This window comes from Pelobates fuscus, chromosome 1 (assembly GCF_036172605.1).
Source record: "Pelobates fuscus isolate aPelFus1 chromosome 1, aPelFus1.pri, whole genome shotgun sequence".
In the NCBI taxonomy this organism is placed as follows: Eukaryota; Metazoa; Chordata; class Amphibia; order Anura; family Pelobatidae; genus Pelobates; species Pelobates fuscus.
Window position 1 is genome coordinate 318355746 of NC_086317.1, and position 16868 is coordinate 318372613.

General features: G+C 44.7%; 1 protein-coding gene across 2 annotated transcripts in view; it reads right to left on the reverse strand.

Annotated features, from left to right (window-relative positions):
• OCA2 (OCA2 melanosomal transmembrane protein) overlaps positions 1-16868 on the reverse strand; it is a 300931-nt gene that overhangs the window by 186562 nt on the left and 97501 nt on the right. For both annotated transcript variants that reach the window (XM_063459252.1, XM_063459243.1), the window contains exon 3: positions 6600-6695. In XM_063459252.1, the coding sequence (XP_063315322.1) occupies positions 6600-6695 (96 nt within the window). The remainder of the gene's footprint in view (positions 1-6599; positions 6696-16868) is intronic.

Genomic DNA, 16868 nt, shown 5'->3' on the forward strand with positions numbered 1-16868 from the left:
CCTGGCGAACATCGCTTGTTCGCGTTCGCCACGGATGGCGAACACATGCGCTGTTCGGTCCGCCCCTTATTCATAGTCATTGAGTAAACTTTGACCCTGGCCTGTACCTCACAGTCAGCAGACACATTCCAGCCATTCAGCAGCAGACCCTCCCTCCCAGACCCTCCCACCTCCAGGACAGCATCCATTTTACATTCATTGTGAAGCTGCATTCTTAGTGAGAGTAGGGACAGTGTAGCTGCTGCTGATTTAATAGGGAAATTGTTAGCTAGGCTAGTGTATTCAGTGTCCACTACAGTCCTGAAGGACCTCATCTGATCTCTGCTGTAAGGACAACACCCCAAAAAGCCCTTTTTAGGGCTACAACATCAGTCTGCTTTTTTTTTCTGTGTAATGTAATTGCAGTTGCCTGACTGCCAGCCAGCCTGTGTGTCAGGCTCACAGCATATACTGTGCCCACTTGTCCAGTGCCACCACTCACTCACTGGTGTCACAATAGCTTGCATTTAACCAAAAAAAAACTTTTTGGACTGTAATATAATAGCAGTCAGTTTCCTTCACTAGTGTGCGTTTCAGTGCCTGCCAGGGCACAGTGTCACAACAGTGCAACTCATATCTGGTGTAACAGTAGTGTACATTTAAAAAAAAAAAATACAATTTTGACTGTAATAGATTGAATAGCAGTTAGTTGTCTGCAAGCGTGTGTGTCAGGCTCACAGCGTATACTGTGCCCACTTGCCCAGTGCCACCACTCACTCGTGTCCCAATAGCTTGCATTTAAAAAAAATATATACTTTTTGGACTGTAATATAATAGCAGTCAGTTTCCTTCACGAGTGTGCGTTTCAAGGCCTGCCAGGGCACAGTGTCACACCAGTGCCACTCATATCTGTTGTCACAGTAGCCTGCACGCATAGTACCACTAATCGAAAAAAAATGACAGGCAGAGACAGGCCACCCCGCAGGGGCCGTCGTGGTTCTGTGATTCCCTTTGGCCCTAGAATAATGCCCAGTGTTCAGAGGCCACATACCCTGAACTCGAAAAGTTCTGAGGACATAGTTGACTGGCTAACACAGGACACCCAATCTTGTACAGCTTCCGCTCAGAACCTTGACGCACCATCCTCCTCCAGCTTGGCTTCGGGCACCTCTCAAGTTACCACTTGCCCGCCTGCCGCCACCAACACTAGCAGCACAGCGCTTCACTTGGTATGTCAGAGGAGTTATTTACATATCAGTTGGAAGAAATGAGTGATGCGCAACCATTATTGCCAGAGGATGTAGATAACAGGGATATGTCTCAGGCAGACAGCATTACACACGTACGGTGTGATGATGATGATGATGTACCCACTGCTGCTTCCTTTGCTGAGTTGTCAGATACAAGTGAAGCGGTTGATGATGACGATGCGTCCGTGGATGTCACGTGGGTGCCCGCTAGAAAAGAAGAAGAACGGGGAAAGTTCAGATTGGGAGACAGAGAGGAGGAGGAGGAGACGAGTTGGAAGCAGGGGGAGGTCGTCGCAAGGAGCTAGTGGCACAGTCAGACAGCATGCATCAGCACCCGGGGTCAGCCAGACAGCACGCCAATCAACACATGCTGTTGCAACCACCAGAATGCCGTCATTGCAGAGCTCAGCAGTGTGGCATTTTTTTGTGTGTCTGCCTCTGACAACAGCGATGCCATTTGCATCCTGTGCCAAAAGAAACTGAGTCGTGGGAAGTCCAACACCCACCTAGGTACAACTGCTTTGCGAAGGCACCTGATCGCACATCACAAACGCCTATGGGATCAACACATGAGTACAAGCAGCACACAAACTCAAAGCCGCTATCCTCCTCCTGGTCCAGCATCTTCAGCCACGTCAACCACTGCTGTCCTCCTTGCCCCCTCTCAACCATCCGCCCCTCCGTCTCTCGCCTTGAGCAGTTCCTGCTCATCTGCCCACAGTCAGGTGTCTGTCAAGGACATGTTTGAGCGTAAGAAGCCAAAATCACAAAGTCACCCCCTTGCCCGGCGTCTGACAGCTGGCTTGACTGAACTCTTAGCCCGCCAGCTTTGACCATACAAACTGGTGAAGTCTGAGGCGTTCAAAAAATTTGGAGCTATTGGGACACCGCAGTGGAAGGTACCCGGCCGAAATTTCTTTGCACAAAAACCAATCCCCAACCTGTACTCGATTGTGCAAAAGGAAGTAATGGCATGTCTGGCACACAGTGTTGGGGCAAGGGTCCATCTGACCACTGATACCTGGTCTGCAAAGCATGGTCAGGGCAGGTATATCACCTACACTGCGCATTGGGTAAACCTGCTGACGGCTGCCAAGCATGGAATGCGTGGCTCTGCAGAGGAGTTGGCGACACCGCCACTACTTGCAGGCAGGCCTGCTGCCACCTCCTCTACTCCTACTCCATCCTCTTCCATAACCTCCTCGGCTGAGTCCTCTTCTGCTGCTGCGTCAAGCTCCACATCAACGGCATGTGTCCTTTTGAGGAGTTGACAAACTTAGTCAGTCGCACCGAAGGCACCATCAGTGACATCATACTATTTGTTTTCTTCCTGGAGCGTGCCCTGCAAAGAGTGCTGGATCAGGCTGTAGATGAGCGTGAAGAGGAAGAGTTGTGGTCGCTTGCTGGACCTGCGGTAACGCTGGAAGAGGATTGTGAGGAAGAGGAGTCAGAGGAGGAATGTGGCTTTGAGGAGGAGGAGGAAGACCAACCACAACAGGCATCCCAGGGTGCTCGTTGTCACCTATCTGGTACCCGTGGTGTTGTACGTGGCTGGGGGGAAGAACATACCTTCAATGAGATCACTGAGGACGAGGAACATGACATGAGTAGCTCGGCATCCAACCTTGTGCAAATGGGGTCTTTCATGCTGTCGTGCCTGTTGAGGGACCCTCATAAAAAAGGCTGAAGGAGAACGACCTGTACTGGGTGTCCACGCTACTAGACCCCCGGTATAAGTGGAAAGTAAGTGCCTGAAATGTTACCGAATTACCGCAAGTCGGAGAGGATGCAGCAGTTCCAAAATCAATAAAAAAGTATGCTTTACACAGCTATAAGGGTGATCTAACAGAGGAAGAGGTGAAAGTAATCATCCTCCTCCCACGACCACGCCGGCAAGGACAGGATGCTTTAAAGATGTGTTGTTGATGGAGGACATGCGGACCTTTTTAAGTCCTATGCATCGCCACAGCCCTTCGGGGTCCACCCTCAGAGAGCGACTCGACCGACAGGTAGCAGACTACCTCGCCTTAACTGCAGATATCGACACTGAGGAGCGATGAACCCCTTCACTACTGGGTGTGCAGGCTTGACCTGTGGCCTGAGCTATCCCAATTTGCAATAGAACTTCTGGCCTGCCCCGCTTCAAGTGTCCTGTCAGAAAGGACCTTCAGTGCAGCAGGAGGTATTGTCACTGAGAAGAGAAGTCGCCTAGGTCAATAAAAGTCTAGATTACCTCACCTTTATTAAGATGAATGAGGGATGGATCCCGAAGGGACTGACAGTGGGCAATACATTCGACTAAAAAGGCCTGATGAGGGGACTACTTAACACACCACTCCTATCTGGTGGCACATTAGATTGCACGCGCAGTGCCCCAAATTTGAAGTAGGAGGACCGACCAAGCATCTTTTTCCATCTACCGCTTCCTAAAATCGATGCCATATACACGTCCCCTGATAGGGGACGTAACAGGGATTAAACTGATAGGAATAGTACCACTTAACACACCTTATAATAACGCAGAGAGAGGCAATGCAGAGAGAGGAGTCTGAAGAAGAGGAGTCAGAGGAGGAAGGTGGCTTTGAGGAGGTGGAAGACCAAAGACAACAGGCGTCCCAGGGGGCTTGTTGTCAGCTTTCGGGGACCCTTGGTGTTGTACGTGGCTGGGTGGAGGAAGAGACCTTCAATGACATCAGTGAGGACAAGGATCGGGACATGGCTAGCTTGGTGTCCAACCTTGTGCAAATGGGGAGCTTGTGGTTGTGCAAATGGACTGTTTGCGGAGCATTAAACGGGGAGTTTGGTCTGTCACTGGGAAGCGGGCGTAACCCTTACACTACCTGACTTGATACAACATCATACCTGATGTTTTAAAGCAGGTTATTCCAAACAATTTAGGAATGTTAGGCGATTTATGCCCTTTATGGATTAAAACCAGACTCTGCTTCAACTATGTAATTTTCCATGGGAGTTTTGCCATGGATCCCCCTCCGGCATGCCACAGTCCAGGTGTTAGTCCCCTTGAAACAACTTTTCCATCACGTTTGTGGCCAGAAAGAGTCCCTGTGGGTTTTAAAATTCGCCTGCCCATTGAAGTCTATGGCGGTTTGCCCGTTCGCGAACATTTGCGGAAGTTCGCGTTCGCCATTCGCGAACCGAAAATTTTATGTTCGCGACATCACTAATTGTCACCAATTCTCACAAGCATTTGTAAATTGAAGATATTTTAGTAAAAATATATAAAAATGGAGGGTGGGTGCTTCCATCATTATGGGCAACTTCTATTAACCCCTTAAGGACACATGATATGTGTGACATGTCATGATTGCCTTTTATTCCAGAAGTTTGGTCCTTAAGGGGTTAAAGAAATTTTATAGTGGTAGGAATATAAATCTGTATTCCTAGCACCCAGTCATCCCTGACATGCGCACCCTTCCCCCCCCTCCCCCCACCTACAGAAGATAAAGGGTTAAAATAAATGCTATTCATTTTTTTTTAAATCACACCTTTATTTTACTTACCCAACTTCAGTGCCTATGTCCCCCTGCACTGAGTCAGTGCTCTGCTTCCTCCAAACTCATCCTACTAGGGACCCTAATGCGCATGCATATTAAACCCTTCCCATAGGAAAACATTGCCTCAATGCTTTCCTATGGGTTTTCACTAATGCTAGGTGTACTCATGCAGAGTGTGAGGACATCCAGCATCACTTCATGGAGTCATACTCTTTGAAATTACAGGAAGCACCCTAGTGGTGGTCTGGCATACAGCCACTAGAGGCGGTCTTCGTAATGCAAGGTATACATTGCAGATTCTCACAAAATGTCATGTTTTACATTGCAGGACTAAGTGAGACAGAGACCGTGCACCCAGACCACTTCAATGATCTGAAGGGGTCTGGGTACCTATAGTGTCCTTTTAAATTAAACAACTCAGAATGGCAGTGACAGTATTACAATTACTGACTTACACACAAGATGACAAATTTATTCACCTTTGATATGTATTCCTAATCTGTACAGGTTGGGATTTGTAAAGTTATTTGAATCTCCCTTTAGTGTTTTACTTTTTATTGTTATACTTCAAGACCATGAAAAAGTAAATATAACACTGTGGGATATGTTGGCACGTAATAAATGCCAGTAATAAATATAGTTCACACACACACACACACACACACACACACACTTCTATGGAGGCAGGGGTGTATCCTGGTTTTGTGCTGCCCTAGGCATATTCCGTCATATTCCGGCTCCCAGCCTCACTCTGCGGCGCGCGAGGGAGCTGAGCAGACAGCTCAGAGGAAGTGCTCCCTCGCCAGCCGCCCGCCCGCCCGCCCAGCAACCAGCCCAGCAGCCACCAGCCCAGGATGTCTGTTAGCCGCAAGGCTAACAAGGCATTTGCCCTGGGCGTTTGGGGGCGGCTTTTTTTGCCGCCCCCTGGAAAATGCCGCCCAAGGCAAATGCCTTGTTTGCCTCGCGGCAAATACGCCCCTGTATGGAGGTAGTGAACTATCTCAGAAATTATTGCATTTACTAAAGAAGCAACTGCTTGGAAGCGGTGGTTAATGAGATGGAATAAATGTATGTTTCCATTTCAAAGTGGAAAGAGTCACTAAAAAGGGCTCCTCACAGTGATCATCACCCACAGTCAAGCATGATTTTTAATGCGCAGTACAATGCTTCTCAAAGAAACATTGCTGACATGAAGTGCATATGCAACAAGCTTTGTGATTTGACATTCTAAATCTTCTCTGTGAATAATTCAGTCCAATGCTTCTTTAAGGACTAGACATTGTACAAGGAGTTTTTAAAAAAAAATAAAATCTAAGAATCTGGAGGAGGAGATCTTGTGACCGTCGAAAGGCTACGATGATCATATTTTTAGCAAAATGTAAACAGTGCAGTGTGTCAGAAACTGCAATGTTCTATATTGCCATAGAAAAGGGACATCATATAATTGGATCTGTATTTGTAGTGGTTGTGGTGCATATATTCTCTAAAAAAAAAAAAAAAAAAAAAAAAAAAAACACAGACACTATGGAAGTTACTTCCCTTACAAAATGTCTATCAAAGTGTTGTAGATAACTGTAAATACGATTTAATGGTGGTGTTGTGAATTCTGAATGTAGCAAAAAAGAGATAAGAATGGTTAAGTGTAATTTGTATTTATCACCTTCAATAGCCAATTGCGCAGCAATCCAATAGTGTATCCAATATCCATTAAAAAAAAAAAAAAACACACATATACATATATACACACACACACACACACACACACACACACATAAATACATACATACATACATACATACATACATACATACACACAAATCCATCATCTAAATATACCATCACCAATTGATATTACCTTATTTTTTCTGAGGAATCTTTAAGCAATGGTGTTTTCTCTGTAAAACCACAGTCTTTCATTGGGTTGAAGAGCTGAGTCACACTGAATGGATACCTAACAAAATAAAAATACAAAATGTAATTACCTCAAATGGCATAACATTTTACAAGTTGGCAGATAACATGTATTAAGCATTCCTGGAACATGATTTTTTTTTGGGTTAATTTTTTTTATAATTTTTTATTTTTGAAGTGCAGTGTCATTTTTCAGAGTAACCTAGACATTGCAAATATAACAATTAAATAAGAGACATAAAAGTACAATACATGTCTGCATTAATGTACATTTTACATTATAAGGTGATAGTGTAGCAAGCTGTGTAATAGTCGCTGCTAAGAGACTATATGGATTACTATATGAACATCGCTTTAGTTTGATTGGGAATAGGTTAGCCATTACATGTTCTCAGAGGCTAGGGTAAGATAATGGAAACTAACTTCTGCTTACTTTATGTCCTCTGATATAGAGGTGAGCGAGAAAACTATAACAAACGGTTGCGTAAGGCATGTTGCCAGTAGGTCAGTCAACTCTGTAGTGTGCATATCTGTATCTAAACCTTAAAGTAATGCCTTTGGCAATGTTATTGCCATGGCTTTGCGGTGGATGCCACAAGGTAGAGAAAGTATGGTGTGGCTCGTCCCAGCTTGGTGTAATTTATACCCCTAACCAGGGGCGTATTAGCCGCGAGGCAAACAAGGCATTTGCCTTGGGCGGCATTTTCCAGGGGGCGGCAAAAAATGCCCAGGGCAAATGCCTTGTTAGCCTTGCGGCTAACTGACAAGCCCTCTGGGCGGGCGATCTGCTGGGCGGCGCTGGCAGTCGGCTGGCGAGGGAGCACTTCCTCTGAGCTGTCTGCTCAGCTCCCTCGCGCGCCGCAGAGTGAGGCTGGGAGACGGAATGTGACGTCATATTCCGGCTCCGCCTCCCAGCCTCACTGTGCGGCGCGCGAGGGAGCTGAGCAGACAGCTCAGGGGGAAGTGCTCCCTCGCCAGCCGCCCAGCAGCCACTGGACCACCAGGGAGAGAGGGACCCCTCCCTCCCCCCAGCATTCCCAAAGGTTAGGAGGCTGGGGGGGGTTAAATAAAAAAAAAAAAATTAAAAGTGAGTGTGTGTGTGTCTGTTAGTGTGTGTGTCTGTTAGTGAGTGTGTCTGTTAGTGAGTGTGTCTGTTAGTGAGTGTGTCTGTTAGTGAGTGTGTCTGTTAGTGAGTGTGTGTGTTTTTGTTAGCTAGTGTATGCGTATCTGTCAGCAAATGTGTGTATGTGTATTTAGAAGGCAGGGCGGGGGAAGGGTTGGGTGGGGGTGGCGCGGGCGGGCGGGAGGGGGGCGCCTGAGTTTTGTCCTGCCTAGGGCAGCACAAAACCAGGATACACCACTGCCCCTAACCAAGAGGGTAACAGGGTGTGGGACTGAAGATGGTAGTGTATTAACTAGAGTGCAATTTATGGTGTGGGGAGGGTATATGTTTAAGCTCCATTTAATGGTAGTGGTAGGAACTCTAGAATCGTTAAGGGTTGGTCACCAACTATGTATCTGTCCCGTATTGGGTGCGGTCAGGGAATTAGTAACATTATAATATGCACAATAAACCAATCTGATTAAATACAAATAGTTAATAAAATAGAAAATAAAATGTATTGAATCTTGTGGATCCGAAAGATAGGGTTGGATAGGGAAGACAAGACTAACAGTCATTGTGAATTGTGCAGTAGATAGCTTGCAGGTTTCACCATTACTCAGTCATTAAGACTGGTGCAAGCCCTGGATAGGCCTGCATGGGCAACAAAGGGAATGACTTTGGAGACATCCCATCTGTGAGCTGAGTTCTTCACCCATCTAGGCTCTGTGTTAAGAGAAAGGCCTAATGCTTTTTTTGTATAGTTTTTTTTTTTTTTTTTAATTTGCATAAAACCAGTATACACTCCTCTACACATACACACAGATGCAATATGTGTATCATATAAGGATTTGTATATTTAAAAGTACCACTCAATTGCAGTTCACGATCAATACACCATTTAGTATTTATTGAGCATAAAAAAAAAAGTCCTAGAGAAAATAGCATAGAGTATATACAGTGCATCATGTCCAACTGAGTCTCTATTTTGGAGGTAGGTTAAGTTTAATATGCAGTGACCGGTATTTTAAAGGCAAGACATGAAGTGTTACTGAACAATTTTTTTTTCACGGTCCACGAATAGTAAAGAAAAATACCCAAATTGAGAATAAATTATCTAGCTTGACCCCCAACCAATTCCTATTCAGGTGCCTATATAGCACTAAGCACCATCCTCTTGCTTTGCTGCTCCACAGTCAAGATAAATACAGGTGCTAAACAGTCTTCTGAAGTGTTTTGTCAGTGTTTGGATTTTGTATGCTACTGATTTTTTCCTCCTCATACCTTCCCCTGTTCACTGGGCATCCAAGTCTAAACTTTAGGAGTCTTTACTTCTTTTGTGCTCTTCCTTGAACGTCTTGCCTCATCCCAACCTGCAGCGGTTCTCCCTTGCTCTAGCTCCTCAGATTCAGAGTTTTTCCTGCTCCCGTTGCCAGCACTTGCTTTTATTTACTGCTCCTAAGCCTGTGCTGCTCTTGCACTGTGTTTCCCTCTTATTTGCCAGATTATATTGGTGGTTTGGAGGCTGTTCAGTCAGTGTATCTTAATGGGACCCAAAACTGCAGGTCAAACAAGAGTTTCTCATTTATAATTAAATGAGGAGCACAGCCATAAAGGTTATAAAAAAATTGAAAAATAAAATACTTAATTGAGTCCAAAGTAACAGGTATCCAAAGATGCATGTCAAAAGTTCTGAGCATAAATGTCACAATAATAGTATAAGAAATATACATGTACCACAATCACATGCATACATGAAAAATAGCTGGCAAAAGACAATCTTATTACAGATACAGAGTCATATGGATGCCTGAAAAAAAATACGGTATATCATTCAGCAATATCTTCTTGATAAAGAGAAAAAAAAATGCAGCTAGTCCTTAATCTTCGCTCACTGTATGCTCTGGTACTTTATCACCACATCAAGCTGGAGGGCTTACACCTTTTACAGAAACTGTTCCTTTGGGATAATTTGCGGTCAAAACGCTTCCGAAAGGATGCAGTTAGTAACTGTGGTGGAAGACCATCAGGAATGGCTTTGTTTTTGGTGGGGAAATCAGCTGTGGTGTTTTATGGATGTTAGCTTTGGACTTATTGGTGCTTCACCAAAAGTCTGCCGGTTGCACAGTCAATGAGTGCGCATAATTATTTATCTGGGTGACATCCTGGTCATGGCTTACAATCAAGTCTACTTCCAATAGGAAATAGATCAGTTCTCCCACCTTTGATTGATTTTTCATCCATTGGGGAAAATCTTGCATGATTCCATCCAGGAAATTTGAGTTCAAGGGTTTCTTGGTGGATTCCGAGAAAGAATCGCTCAGCCTTCATTCAGCCAAGATACAAATAATCGCCAAGGAGTTACGTTGAGCCCATTTGGATCAAGTGATTGCTTTACTGGCTTTGTTAATTCAGACAGTGTTTATAGCACCCCTATGTTAATTGGGCACACTCGCATTTAAAGATCGCCCACTTGCACAACAGTGCCTTGTATGCGGACCTAGCTTCTCTGGACCACAAAAAGGACGATCTTTAACGGTGTACCCACAACAGGGACACCTGGAATGGCATGGCTATCTTTGGGACCCAGAGTTTACCATAGACCAACGCCAGTCTTCACCATTGCACTGCACTCTGTAAGGGTTTGGAGCCGGGTGAGGCATGCCTCCATATCAATGCTCTGGAACATCTGGCGGGTTCATTTGCAATTTTAAGTTTTCAAAGGACCTGGTAAAGGAACTGGCTACAGTTCACATATGGGTGGCACACAGCAGTGTTGGCCCACCGGGCTATGGATTTTTTGAATTTTTGTTTGGAGTTGGACATATTAGAGCAGATGGAATACATTCCGGGTTTTAGAAATGTTCACGTATGAGATTTCTGCATCTGTAACGGCACAACTGGTGGTTAATATCAAGGATTTTTCCAGTATTTATTTTCACTGGGGTCCATTTCAAATAAATGTATTCACAACTAGACCCAAAGCCCAACTTCCGTGCTTTTAGTTGGTGCCTGGAGGCAAAGGAAGTGGTGGATGACTTCCTGCAGGATCGAGAAGAGTCTTAATTATGAATTTCCCCCATTCGCCATGATTTCTCAAACTCTGCTACAAAAAAGACAACAACCGGCCACTCTGTTCTTCCTGACCCCATTGTGGAAGGGCACAGTTTTTGTTCCCACAACTCTTGGAGCTCACAACGGTACTCTGACTTCTGCCATTGCATTAAGAGACTCTTCAGGATGCAGATGCAGGGAGTTTCAGTTGCACACAGAGGTTTTGATGGTGCCCGACTGGTCAATATCCTTTGGTTTGCGGTCTGTTGAATGGTATCAGAGTCTTTTGTCCTCCAAGACCCAAATATTATGCCACAAGGGAGGTTTCATGTGTATTATACCTTGCTTCTTGGCCATTTAATTCAGGTCTTTACATAAGCTTTTCTGCCTTATATTTTGCAATCAGATTTTGGATGTTAGGGAATTTGATTTTGATGCACATTCACTCTTGACGGAATGGTGTTTTATATCTCTATGCACTAAGCCGTCTATCAGGTCGGATTCTTACTCAGCTTTCCCATGTTGTGCCCGGTTGTCTGTCTGAAGGAGTATGAAAGTTGTATAGCAGTTTATCGGATGAACGCATCTCTTTATCTGATGGTCCTTTATTCGCCAATCTTGAGTACGATCCTGGCTCAATGGGTCAAGTGGATATGGAGAATTCTGCAAGCTTGTGTGGATACAATTGTTTTTGGAACTCATTCTTCCAGGTGAGTGAGCGCATCTAAAGTTTTTTTCATTGGGGCACATTTGGAGGATTTGAGGAGTGCCGATTGGTTGTGGGAGCCAATTTTCAAACAGTTCTATAAGCTATCTGTATTTGCATGGCATGGAACTTGCAATTATTATTATTATTATTGCCATTTATATAGCGCCAACAGATTCCGTAGCGCTTTACAATATTATGAGAGGGTATTTAACTATAAATAGGACAACTACCAATAAACTTACGGGAACAATAGGTTGAAGAGGACCCTGCTCAAACGAGCTTACATTCGATTGGAGGTGGGGTGTAAAACACGTAAGGACAGGAATTTGCAGTCAAATAAGGTGGGCTGCCCTTTAGGAGAGGGCAAGAGACAGGTATGTGAGGTAGAGGTTAGTCTTGGAGGCCATAAGCTTTCATAAAGAGATGGGTTTTAAGGCACTTCTTAAAAGAAGGGAGCCGCCCGCGAGAAATCCTGCAAGCGTGAGTTGGCCGTACGGGTGCGGACAACGGACAGGAGGTGGTCACGTGCAGAGCGGAGAGACCGAAAAGGGACATACCTATGGATCTGTGAGGAGATATAAGAGGGGCTATATCAGCCTCTGGGTCTTGTCATAAAATTAAATGACTTATGACAAAAAGGTCAAGATTTTATAAAAGAGGAGAGTTTTGTCCCTCCCATGTTGGCATATGCTGGTTGCATATGTTTGTTTTTTCCCTCCCCTCTTGGTTGACTAGGTTTATACGGTAGATTGGTTTTTTTTGTTCAGATTATTATGTTATTTATATAGCGCCAAAAAATTCCACAGCGCTTTACAGTGGGTGGACGAACAAACATGTAGTTTTAACCAGACAAGTAGGACACACAGGAACAGAGGGGTTGAGGGCCCTGCTCAATGAGCTTACATGCTAGGGGGAGTAGGGTAAAGTGACACAAAAGGTAAGGAATAGTACTAGACTGATGACAATTGCAAGGGAGGAATCAGTCAGGAGCTATTGGTCATATGTTATTGGGGATTGATTATTCATGGTCATACATACATACATAGATTTTTCTCTTTATTGAGTTTACCTAGTTTATGTTATTTGCATACAGTTTTTGTACTGCACATTAACCTCTGGGCTTTAGTAATCTTGTCTTTCAGCATTATTCCATGGTGATCACCTATTCCATGCTATTGTTGGGTCTGAATCAGGCCCGGACTGGCCATCGGGCACACCGGGCAAATGCCCGGTGGGCCGCGATGGCCGTGGGGCCGAGGCCGGCAGGGGAGATCACAGGATCTCCCCTGCCAGCCCCAGCAGGGCCAGCTCGCTACCCGAGCGCCGGCCCTGCTCTGAGCCTCCATGGGCCGGTGGGGAGATCAAAGATCTCCCTCACCGGCCCAGAGACACTGACAGGCGGCCGACTGCTTTGGGGTGTGAGGGAGGCAGCAGAGAGGACCGGCGGAGCTCAATCCAGCAGCTCCGCCTTGTCCTCTCGCGAGGTCTGAGCGTTGCCGCGGTTACCGCGGCAACGCTCAGATCTCGCGAGAGTGAACTCTAGCCGGCAGGTTAGAGTTCACTCTCACCACTGGACCACCAGGGAAGGAAGCTGCAGAAAGGATCCCCCCCAGGCAGAACGGCTCCCCCCCTCCCATGCTAAAGGTAAGAAGGGAGGGGGGGATATAACTTTTTTTTTTTTTTTTTTAATTATTAATAAAAAAAAATATTTAAATAATAAAAAAAAAAAATCACACCAACAGCACACACACACACACACACACACACACACGGCCCCCCCAGACACACACGGCCCCCCCAGACACACACGGCCCCCCCAGACACACACGGCCCCCCCAGACACACACAGCCCCCCCAGACACACACAGCCCCCCCAGACACACACAGCCCCCCCAGACACACACAGCCCCCCCAGACACACACAGCCCCCCCAGACACACACAGCCCCCCCAGACACACACAGCCCCCCCAGACACACACAGCGCACCCAGACACACACAGCCCCCCCAGACACACACAGCGCACCCAAACATTCACAGCGCACCCAAACATTCACAGCGCACCCAGACACACAGCGCACCCAGACACACAGCGCACCCAGACACACAGCGCACCCAGACACACAGCGCACCCAGACACCCAGCACCCTCACTCACAGACAACACCCTCAGACAGACAGCACCCTCAGACAGACAGCACCCTCGCTCACACACATACACATATATAAAATAACCCTCAGTGAGTTAACAGACAAAGAAAATTAGAAACCTAGAATGTGACGGCAGATAAAAACACCCTCACACACAGCACCCCTCTTAAATACACACACACACACACACACACACACACACACACTACAGCACCCCTCACACTGCACCACCACACACATTACGCTCCAGATACACGCTAGATCCCTTACCCTATATGCACTCTTAATCCTCTATACACACACACACACACACACACACACACACACACAATCTCCTATACACACTAGATCTCCAACACACCCTCTCTACAACCCCTACACACACTACGTCACCTATACACACACACACACACACACACACACTACAGCCTGTATGCACACACTCGCTACATCCCCTATAACACTATGCCCCCTATACACACACTATCTACAGCCCCTAGCCACACATATTACACCACAAACACAAATGAAATTGACCTATTTACACAATACCACACCACACTCTACACACACGCAATTTCACAAGCAGGCTCCAAACACATGCACCATACACTTTCCTGGCCCAATTGTCCTCTGGTATCCCACTTGTGGAGACACCAGAGACAATTTAAAAGCAAACACAGCGCAAGCCTTTTTCTAATGCCAGAGCTCTTCAGCAGGGCTCTGCGCATTGAACCAACTTGCTCACTTTGAGAGGGGGTGTGCTTGTCATTAGTGATGACAAAACACACCCTCTCTGGCCCCGCCCCCTTCTTAGGGGGCCGCTCTGATTGAAAAATGCCCGGGCCTAATTTTTTTCCCAGTCCGGCCCTGGTCTGAATGAAGTGTTCTGGTTTCTAAGTTCTTTGTGAAATTTTGTTTTGGCAACTTTGTCATTGTTTGTTCTTTGCATTCATTAATTTAATGTTGATGTTTGTAGAAGTTGGTGTTTGCGATCAAAAAAGAGAAAGCTCTGGAAATTGAGCTTATTATATAAATAAATGATTGAGCCCTATATAAAATAATGATTTAGTCAAGAAATGCCAAAATCATGTTATCACACAAATCTATGTAAGAGTATGCATACCAGCTGTCCCTCCCTATTGAGATTACATGTGTTAGAGGAATTTTTTTTCCAGGTGTCTAGTATGATGTGACAAACATATTAGAATTTCTAGGATACAGCAGTATGAACATGTTCTCACACACTCATGGATATGCAAACTAGTGGTAATCAAACTACACTGATTTAATAAGCAGAAAATATGTATTTTGGCTTTTCATACCATATAAAATATAGTGCATCAGAGAAAAAGAGGTGGGATTGGTTGAAATTTGGTAATAATCAAATAGAAATCTTAATACCAAGTATTAGACATAGGGAAGATTAGTTTTGGATCAAACTGCAATGCAGCACAATTTGGACATTTTATTGTACCCAAATTATGGACTAACCAAAATGCACAATGCCGAACAGTAACACAAGAAGATGATTGATGGGTAGTGAACAGTCCGTAAATGTTGAGTAGTTAAAATTAATAATGTTTTTGCAGACAGCGCCTTATTCTCCTTCCATACCCCTTTGCAGGGTCTATCCCTCCTTTTGACTGGCAGCCATGCAATTCAGTCTGTCCACAATACTTCTCCATGAAAAGAATTTAATCAGAACTTGGCATAAACAAGTAGGCTCAGGCAAGCTGGCAGACAAAAAAAGGGAAATCATTGTAGGTAATGTAATGCAATATATCAGTGCTTACAAATGGTTTTGATAAACACAACAAAAAATCCCCCTCTCCTAAAAAATGTCCAAGTACTAAAACCTCTTGTTTTTTAATTAATTGGTTCTGGTGTATAGATCAAGCCCATATAGTGTAGCTTTTGCCATTTAGTAGTTATAGCTCCTTTTTATGCACCTCTGGCTGTGAATCACAAATCCTCCCTACACGCGTCCAAAATATAAAAAGTACAGGTTTTCTTTTTATTGTCCCCCTGTATTTAATACAATCATGCATTTAATTATGTTTTTCCCATTGGGAGTATATCCAATAACCTTTTGCTAAAAAATGAAATTAAATTAAAAAAAAAAAAAAAAAAAAAAAATATCGCAGATTTGTCTCAAGCCTTTCAAATCCACCTTTTCCAACCCAGTCCAGACTTTCTGTGGCTGTTCAAGTACATACTCCCCAATGCAGCTCACTTTTTTTGCGAGGCAGATGCTCTGAGCAATTGCTGCCTCTAGAGTTTAACTCAATTGAGCTAAACAAACCAGGAAGTTTCAGGACCAGCTGTCTGACAGCCAACTATTTCTATTGAAATCTGTACTTTTTGCAAAATGAAAGGACACAGTCTTCACACATCAAGCTAAAGCTCTTAAGGGGTCTGAAGAGTTTCTTATCTCCTGCACTGTTAAATGCCTGCTGGAGTCTAAAGCGCCTTCTATATGTGATTCAAGTTCAACAGAGGAGGAAATACTTATAAAGTAATCACTATGCTGTAACAAAGAAACTATTTTTTTAATGTAGGCCATTTGAGTCACATCCATGGGAGGTGTGGCTAGGGATGCATAAACAAAGTGATTTAACACTGTGTTTAGGAGAACAGCATTTTTTCCAAATTCTAAAAACACCATATGGATGTTAAACCAACAAAATGAATGAAGGCCTAATGAATGAAGGATTTCCTTTGTTTTATGATTCTGAGATAACATCCCAAGTATTCCACAGTCCCCTCCCTTAAGTCTCCCACCTGCCATGTTGCAAGGGGAGGCATGTCTATTAAACAGTGGGAAGCTCCTGAGTCACTAATAAAGTTAATAGGAAGCTATAGCCAGTGGCTAGACCTGAAACAGCTACCCAATGTGCCGGCTTAAAATTAAATAGGAGGTGGACAGGACAGGTAACCGTCCAGACTCTCACTCACCTGTGACCAGCAAGGGTGGGAGCTAAATAAAAAAAAATAAAAAATAAAAGACAAATGGAGGAGTGAAAAGCCATTATTTAGGTACACCTCTGCACCCCCTATTAATAGGGACTTAAAGTGCCTGCTGATTTTCATTAGTCTTTGAGCAGCATTCCTACTTATATAGTGGGGTCACATACTCCTCTTCATCAGCCCTGCATGAATGGGGAACATTGACACTGTATTCCTAATTGCAATGCTG